The following is an 8,670-nucleotide window of genomic DNA, read 5'->3' on the forward strand; positions in this document are numbered from 1 at the left end:
AAGCCCATTTAAGTTTAATTAATTAAATGGACTAGGTTGCTAAAATAAAATTTCACATAAGTAATTTTATTTAGGCCCAATTTGAATTGGACTTATTCAATGAATAATAATTATTTATTTGAAGTTTAAATTCCTCTCCTTTGGGCCTTGTGTGAGAGTTAGGGGGTCATAGACGTGGGTACGACATACTGAACCCAGCCCTCCCTCACATGAACCAGCCCAATTGTGAAGGCCCATTTGCCTTATTTAAATAATTGTATTAGGTTAATTATATTAGTTTAACCTAATTAAAATTGAATTAGTAACATAATTAACTTTAAAATATGTGAAATTTATTTTTCATTTAATATTTTAAAGTTAATTTTAGAAAAACACTTAGTTAATGAAATATATTCTAGATAGTTATTTCTAGTAACTAATTATATTTTCTAATATTTAATTAGGAAAATATTTTAAGTTAAAAATTAATTATTTATTGGTTAATTTTGGACCAACTTACATTAGAATATTTTTCCTAGTATTGAATTAGAATTAATAATTAAGTTAATTTTATACTTAATTATTTAATTCTTATATTTAATACATTTAATTAAATTGAAAATTATTTTTAAGTTGGAAATTTTTCTATTTAATACTAGTTGAGATCATACTGCTTGTAAGACTCAGTTAATTGGTTTTATTTAGTCAATTATAATTCTAAAATTAGACTATGTCTAGTTTATGAATTTTTACTAAGCTAGGGCTTAATTCTGAGCAAAAGAGATTCTAGGGTTTATTTGTTAATTAAGAGACTTTATTAAGTCTAATTAATAAATATGCTAAATAATAATTTTATTTGATAATTAATTTTAATTATTAAATAAATAGTTTTGACATTTAAGTGGTTGAATTGGAAAAATAGTATTTTTGAGAAAATAAGAGAAATTGTTGAAAAATGGCAAAATTGCAAAGTGGGAGCCCACATCCTATGGCCGACCACTTGAAGGGATTTTACCATTAATTTTTTCAATATTTTATTGCTAAATAATTCAAACCTAAACCTAGGTGGTTGCCTATAAATAGATAGTGATGGCCTCAAATCAAAAGATGATGAAAACACTTGACTTCAGTAAAAGTTTGAGCCATCTATTCTATTACATTTGAACCACTCTTCTCTCTTTCTCTCTTCATATTTTCAAACCCTATAGTGATAGAGTAAGTGCCCACACACATCAAGTGGTACTCAATCATAGTGTGTAAGGCTATGAAGAATCCAGATTCAAGAGAAGGAGATTCAGGCTTAGATCTTAGTAATACTCTGCTACAGACAGGATACAAGGGTTAGAGCTCTAAGTGGAAGGAACTATTATTATTCCGCTGCATCCACTGTAAGGTTTCTCAACTTTATATGTGTTTATTTACATTGCTTTAGAAATTCATATTTAGGATGTTAAACAACATATATGGCAGTAAATCTAAATCGTGGTAAAACATATTCCAACATTATTGAATTACATTCAGTAATTATGGTACTTACCCAAAATAAGTGTGGTCTTCACTGTACTCATCCTAATGCTAAAACAGGAGATACAAAATATCCAACTAAGGTGACCAGTCGCCATAAGAAGAACAAATTGACAAAGACCAACTCCCTAAAGATCTATAGTTGAAGATGATGAATTAGGAGAGAATAGTTCTGATGATGTCAAAGATGATCACCTGGATGCAGCTAAAGATGATCACCAAGACATGGCTGCTGATGGTGGAAAAAGGAAGGACAATCCAAGCAAGTTAGATCTTGTTGTCATCATGGTCATCATGCACCTATTGGACACTGTCCTTCAAATACCTTGAGAAGTCTCCTTTGGGGGAGGGAACTCCTCAAGAAAGGCCTCGTTTGGAAAGTGAAAAATGGTTAGTCCATCTCTTTGATTGACTCTAACTGGGTACCAAGTTTGCACTCTCTTTCTTTCCTTCATAATTTTAACCCTGCTGATTACAGTGTTTCCTTTTTCATTGATAATGATAGTTGCTGGAATTTTCATAAACTTCATCAATTCTTACCCTATTATCAAGCCCAAGAGATCTTGAAGATCCCCTTTGACCCTTCATCAAACGATACCCTAATTTAGGGACATCATCCATCAAGAAATTTTGCTGTCAACTCTGCATACCACTTACATTACCATCTTCCTCCAACATTGACTGTCTCAAACACTGGTGGAAAACAGTGTGGAATATCAAAACACTCCCAAAAATTAAACATTTTACATGGAAAACTTTCAACCACATTCTCCCTTGTAGTCTGAACCTTTCCCAGAAAAATCCCTTCATAGCCCCTTCTACTATTTTTTCCACAAAGAAGTTGAGTCAGTCACGCATGCCTCCTTCTCCACTGTTCTAGAGCTAAGTCTGTGTGGAAATAGTCCTCTCTCAAAGCCTTCTATGTAGCTAATCTTAATTGCGACAATACTGAATTCTATTTAAGAGGCTTAGATCATCTTAACATTGATACTTTCACCTTATTTATTAGTCTAATTTGGAAGATTTGGAACAAGAGAAATTTTGCTCTATTCAACCGAACTACTAACAATCCCATAAAGGTGGAAGATTGTGTTTGTTCATTGTTGCAAGACTATCAAGCTGCTCCAACTGTCATGCCCCAACCCAATCCTTTGGCATCCAATGCATCTGATCAGGCCCTACCACCTTGTAATGATCCAACAATACATTCTCACCTTCATGATCAATTCAAGCTTTCTATTGATGTTGCCCTTAATTTGAAGCAGTATAGAATATGTCTAGGAGCTTCAATCTGAGACAACCATAACCAGCAGATTGCAGGCCTTTCTTTGTCCAAGTGGGGTGCTTCTACACCTCTTTTCGCTGAAGCCCAAGCTATGTTGGAAGGCCTTTATTGGTGTGCTGCAATCAAAATTCCACTTGTGTCCATTGAATTAGATTGTTTACAATTAATCTCTAAAGTCAAGAGCTCATGGAAGGACAATTCGACTTTGTCAAGTGTAATTGAGTTAATTCGGAAATCTCTATCTCAATTCCCTAATGCTTCCCTTTACCACATCTCCAAAAATATTAACAGTGTTGCCCAACATCATGCTAAGGAAGCATTGAAGCAAGATAAGGATCGAATCTGGAGGATTTAATTTCCCTCCATCTCTTGTAGCTGTTTTGTGGTTTCCTGGTCTCCCACTCTTTATAGTTACTTCAAAAAAAAAAAGAGTGCAAAGCTATAGTTTATACTGCAAACACATACTGTATTATCAAAATACTTGCCTAAGAAGCCAATACAACTGACTCGCGGACTAAGAATTATTAACGTTCGAACCATGTAAAAATTATTTGTCTACTATTTATTGTTTTATTTATTTCTGAAGATCTATTTATTAAGTTTCTGAAAATCTCGGTAAACACCAGAGACTAATTTACCTTTTGATTTTTTTTAGATTGATTTATGTCATAATACTATTTATATTAGGGATGAAAATAACCCTTCTTTTTGGGCATTAACAAAATGAACAAGTGCAATTTCTCCAGTAGCTTTCTGTGGTGCAAGAGAAACTTAGTTAATGTCGGAAACTACTAATAATAATAAGAAAAATATGTTGACTGTTACAGAACAACTAATGTATGTGTGGAAATGAAAGCTCAACTGTGCATGGTAGATTTCCCAACTCAAGTCATTTAACTCTTCATTACAATGTAGCAGGAGATACTCCATCTCCAGCCGATGATGGATCCCAACCAGGAGGCTTAATGTTCGGCCAATCGCCACGGCATCCTAACCTTATGTACAGGCTCTTCTTACCTTCAAATTCACACACAAGTAAAAAAAGGTTGGCCAGATACGACCAAACAATTATAAACAAATCACATACTATGAATACATATTAAGGTTGTTTTGTTCATAAATCTTAACTATGGATAAACATAATAGTAACCACAATATGGCAGGTGAAGTTGGAAATAGATGTTTTACTATAAATGAAGTTATTCATAAACCTTTTTATTATCAGTTTATATAGTGTGCCCTACTTGACTTCAAAGTTACTCTACCTTTGTTTACTGTTTCATCAGGGCATGGAACTTCGGTTAATCGTCAAGTAATTGAATTATAATTATATTTCGTCATATACTAGCAGTAAAGAACAAGAAGAACAAGTATCACCGTGCCAAAACTAACCAGTAAGGCAAGAGAAATAATAGGTTAGTATGGAGTACCTGGGAGCTTCTTGTCAGCTAGAATTAATTGTTTGAGGGCACTCAAGCATGCCTGAGCCAAACTTTTGGCATGATGATCTGTATCACAGCCCTGGAACTTGACGACAACATCTGCTTTTGAGTAACCTGATCCACCATCTTGAACGTGTTTCTTGGCTTCTTCTTTTGCTGATTCTTCATCTGCGAGAAAGTACGCGGGGATTGATTACAAATTATTATGCAACTAATGAGAATCAGGCTTATAGCTTCTGGGTTTTTACAATAGATTCAAATTTGATTACAAAGAGGAGTACTTCTAGATGCCTATCAAACCCAGCACAGTTGTGAGAAGATACTAGAGATGTCTAGAAATGAATGAACACGATCTCTATTCAACAAGGGTTCCAATCTTGGGATTGAAGCCCCAAAACATGCACAAGTTGATTCAAAAGACCCCCTATTCCAAAGTAACTCTGACTTTTCTCTACAAACAGAAGAACAAACTAAACCAAATAACACACTACCAGCTACACAGCAAAACCAAAAAAATACAAAAGCATAGCTTCTATATTTCCTCTTAATATAGATAAAACTGATGAATGGCTTATCCAGTTGGATGATTTAAATAAACTCAATTATTATATAAAATTACATAATCTCATTCAAGCAAAATAGGTAAGAAGGCAATACATCATTTGACTAGAATGATCCGCAACTTAATCATATGTTCATTGGGCCAAAAGTGCACAAAATATAGCACTTCTCAAATTAATTTAGTTCCAATTCAATAATGCATTCTATTTGCTGCACCTCTATCCACTTTACTTTTGGCTGAACATAAGCCAAGCTATAAAATATGAGAGTTCCAGCTCATACCAATGGAAATTGGAAAGCCAAGTTGAATTGTTTAAGACTACCTTTTCATTATGGCTTTTCATTTCGATTAAAATTTTCTTCAATAACTGCACCAATGTGGATTTGGGTACCTAAATCCTTTTGCTGGTGCAGTCCCGGGTTCTCAAAAGTTAAAAAGGTCTTTCAATCATCAACTATGAAAGAAAATAATAATCTTATTTAGTTGCTATATCATGGATTTGGGAAACAAGAGGAAAATGAGAGAAGAAGCAAGGATCAAGTTGCAGATTTGATAAGTATAAAAATGTTAATGAAATACAACGATGTAGCTATGATAGACTTTTCTTAGATTAGAAAGTCTAGGCAAACAACACACAAGAATCAATGAATTTCCTCTCTGGTTTCTTATTAAAATCAAACAAAGATACAATAAGAATTCTCTCAAATACTCCTTCACACCCCCTCTATGAAGCTCCCACCCCTCTATTTATAGGCTTCAGCCGTTAATGACATAACCACCCAAGATTACAACCAGCCAATAGGATTAAATAAGAAACCAAAAGAGCCAAAGAAACTAATTACATGGACCTAGCTTATCAGGTACAGGTTACTTATTTTTAATGGTAAACCAGACAAGTCATAGGCCTGTCAACCCTACCTGTAATGAAGATACAAACCAGACAAAACAACCAGAATACAGAGGGATAATGGAGATACTTTATTGAATGCAAAAGAAAATGAAACAGTAAACCCACAGGAGTTCGAGAGACCTGCACTCTCCAAGAACCAAGCTCAATCAAATAGAATTCATGCATACCCTCTCCCAAATTCTAACAAACTGCCCAGATTACTCCTGGTATTTGATTAATCCTTTTTGGCCCTCCTAGCATATGTAAAGTGTATCACGAGTCTAGAAAAAAATTTTCAGGAATAAGGAATAATAAGCACAGCTAGATGTCCCTTATCTGAGAAAATAAGGCAAGTTACCTATAGCTTCAGTTTGCGACAACCACACAGTAAATCCTGCATGCAAATGTCGCCATTTATCAGCCCTTCGAGATGTTCCCTGCTGTCCTCCCAGTGTTGCAACAACAGTCCGAACATGGCTGTAGGCAAAACAAAGAAATGGTTACATTTTCAATAGCAAATCAATCGTACAACAAACAAACAAATAAACAATTTATTAGGCAGTACCTGCTTAAACTTTCTAATATAGCACTTTCTGCTTCAGCTACAGAGTCACTGCCTTCAGAAAGAACCCCTGATATTAATTACATTACACTGGTTAGGTTAATATCATTTATGTCAACATATCATAAGGATATGTCAGTATTAGCTCCATAGTTGTATTTCATCAAATGCCAATGCTAAAAAGATATGCAAAACTGTAGAAGATTATTGCTGAGTGGCTATCTACATGTTAATTGTTATATCCACCAATTATCTACTTGACTATCTATAACATGTAGATAACTAATAGTTAGTCCCTTTATGCACCATAAAAGTTCAGTAGTTCTACAGCCAGACTTGGTCACTAAGCTTCATACCTGTTATTGAACTGATTTCAATTGAGGTGAAAAGGCCATAATCGATGATCAAATGTGGGGAGAGAATATGTACTCACATGAATCAATAGTTTGCTTGGAAAAATTTTCCAACAGCTCCTTCGTACTAAATGGTGTATACCTGAAAACCAATTCAATCTTCAACAGAGGTAATTAAAGTGTGAAAATACCTAGGCTTAACTTGTGGCGGGTGTACTTGCAAAGTACTGGATTTTAACAGTAAAAGGGCACTTACTGATGATACAATACTACAATAAATGCATGTTGGACACTTGAGTTTTTCTTTTTTTCAACCAAATACAGATATTGAAGGCACGACGACTTACTTCTCTCATAAGAAGTAGTTATTAATAAATAATAATGACTTAACTAATTAATTTGAATGCTCGTGAAGGATTACAGACAACCAACAATGGACTGGTAATGAGGAACATAGATAATTAAATGGAACATTATACTGCACATAGTAGGATAATTACAACTTACTAGCATCCTCGTTTTTTTCAATTAACACAAAAGGTGTAGATATCATATATCAAAAACGGAGAAGTTACCCAATACCCACTGCAAGTTCCTTAGCCACTTGCTGGTTGATATTTGTTGACTCCCCAACAATGTAGATTGAAGCTCCTTTCAAAAGTTGTGAAGATCCCACTGTCAAGGATTCCCAGGACTCCATAATGTCAGGCCATTTTAAATCTGGATCCTGCTTCTTCAAGATTACAACCAGCTGATCATCATCTATCAACCTGTTGAAAAAAAAGTCAATAATACTAATTATCATCCTAAACATGAGGAGTTCTATAAAACTTACACAATTCATGCACTTAGGTTTTCAACTTTCTACAAACCAGATTGTTTCTGCAGGCTTTACTCTGTCAAACAGACGATTAGTTTCAATTAGTGTGGTAGGAGACCCAGAATTCAGTGCTCTGATTGTTAAAGAGGTTTCATTTGCATCCACAAAAACATCTTTGGAACTTCGAACATTTTGGTCCTTTAAATGTACCCTCAGTTCCACCTCAGAAGAATTATCAAAGAACTGCATATGTTTTTACAAGAAAATAGTATTGTAAATTAAATGAAACCAAAATAATCAACTACAAAGGGGACATAACTTAATCCAAAACGTAACTGTTCCACAGTCTAGCTATGATTTGAGTGATCTTACAGCAGAGTTGAAAACCATAGGTCAATTAAGGAGTTGGACACTCCTCGTCATTTCTCAGATTGATACACATGAAGTGTTAAAAAAGAAAAACCACTTACAGACATTTGAACATATAAGCCAATTGTTGAAATATAAGAACTAGACAGGGAAAGTTACATCTTAATTCTGTTATTACGAATCAAACATATAAGGTTTCATAAGAAATTCATACATGTACAAGCAAAATATAGATTTCTGACAACAACAACAAGAAACATGATCATTAAAATATGTTCTCTATGTTAAGATGAGATAAAGTTGGCATATTGGAAACATGAGCAAAAAGCATGGACAAATCCTAAAAACATTTCCATACTCTTGTCACCCAAGCAATAAAGTTCATACATTCTTTTAGTAAACAAAGCGATCCATTATAGAAAATGAGTCATAAAATGTCAATTGGAAACATCTGTAGAAAGTAACGAGAAGTTTCAGCAATTCATTCTCCTCAATAAACATTGCCTTACAAGCAAAGAAAAAACTAAAACTACAAAATTTCTGGGCAACCAAATAGAGGGGAGGGATGATTACCTCGTAATGGTTGGTGGAAAGAGGGAGTGAGGAGAGACCGTGGGAGCGGGAGAAGCGAGGGTGGGAATTGTCGAAAGAGGCATTGCCATTGTCATTGGTGGTAAAAAAGCGAGGGAGATAAGGATTTGTGGGTCTAAAAGAAAAATAATGATTGGGTTGGAGAAAGGAAAGAGTGTTTGTAGTGGTAGTAGTAGTAGTAGTGTTTGGGTTCTGGGAAAATTTCAATAAGCTCACGGAAAATGATGTAGCCATTTGAAACGTTGATAGGATAGGCCGAGTCCTGACTGTTTGGATATATTTATTTTTATGAAG

The 8,670-nt window shown here is 34.5% G+C and overlaps 1 protein-coding gene across 1 annotated transcript; it reads right to left on the bottom strand.

Moving 5' to 3' along the window:
• Positions 1-3,559: 3,559 nt before the first annotated feature.
• LOC115715573 (probable inactive shikimate kinase like 2, chloroplastic) lies at positions 3,560-8,610 on the bottom strand. The gene is made up of 8 exons (XM_030644209.2): positions 8,359-8,610; positions 7,469-7,659; positions 7,172-7,366; positions 6,677-6,738; positions 6,247-6,313; positions 6,040-6,158; positions 4,219-4,398; positions 3,560-3,805 (listed from the first exon to the last, which is right to left on the bottom strand). Exons 1-8 carry the CDS (start codon positions 8,608-8,610, stop codon positions 3,693-3,695), a joined length of 1,179 nt encoding a protein of 392 aa, XP_030500069.2. The 3' UTR covers positions 3,560-3,692.
• Between the last annotated feature and the right edge of the window lie 60 nt (positions 8,611-8,670).

The sequence above is a fragment of the Cannabis sativa genome, chromosome 5 (assembly GCF_029168945.1).
Source record: "Cannabis sativa cultivar Pink pepper isolate KNU-18-1 chromosome 5, ASM2916894v1, whole genome shotgun sequence".
Taxonomy (NCBI): Eukaryota; Viridiplantae; Streptophyta; class Magnoliopsida; order Rosales; family Cannabaceae; genus Cannabis; species Cannabis sativa.

Coding starts and splice junctions, on each gene's coding strand:
- LOC115715573 (XM_030644209.2), bottom strand. CDS start 8,610: ATGGCTACATCATTTTCCGTGAGCTTATTGAAATTTTCCCAGAACCCA. Junction 7,660..8,358: donor TTTCCACCAACCATTACGAG/GTAATCATCCCT, acceptor AAACATATGCAG/TTCTTTGATAATTCTTCTGA. Junction 6,314..6,676: donor CAAGCAAACTATTGATTCAT/GTGAGTACATAT, acceptor AATTAATATCAG/GGGTTCTTTCTGAAGGCAGT.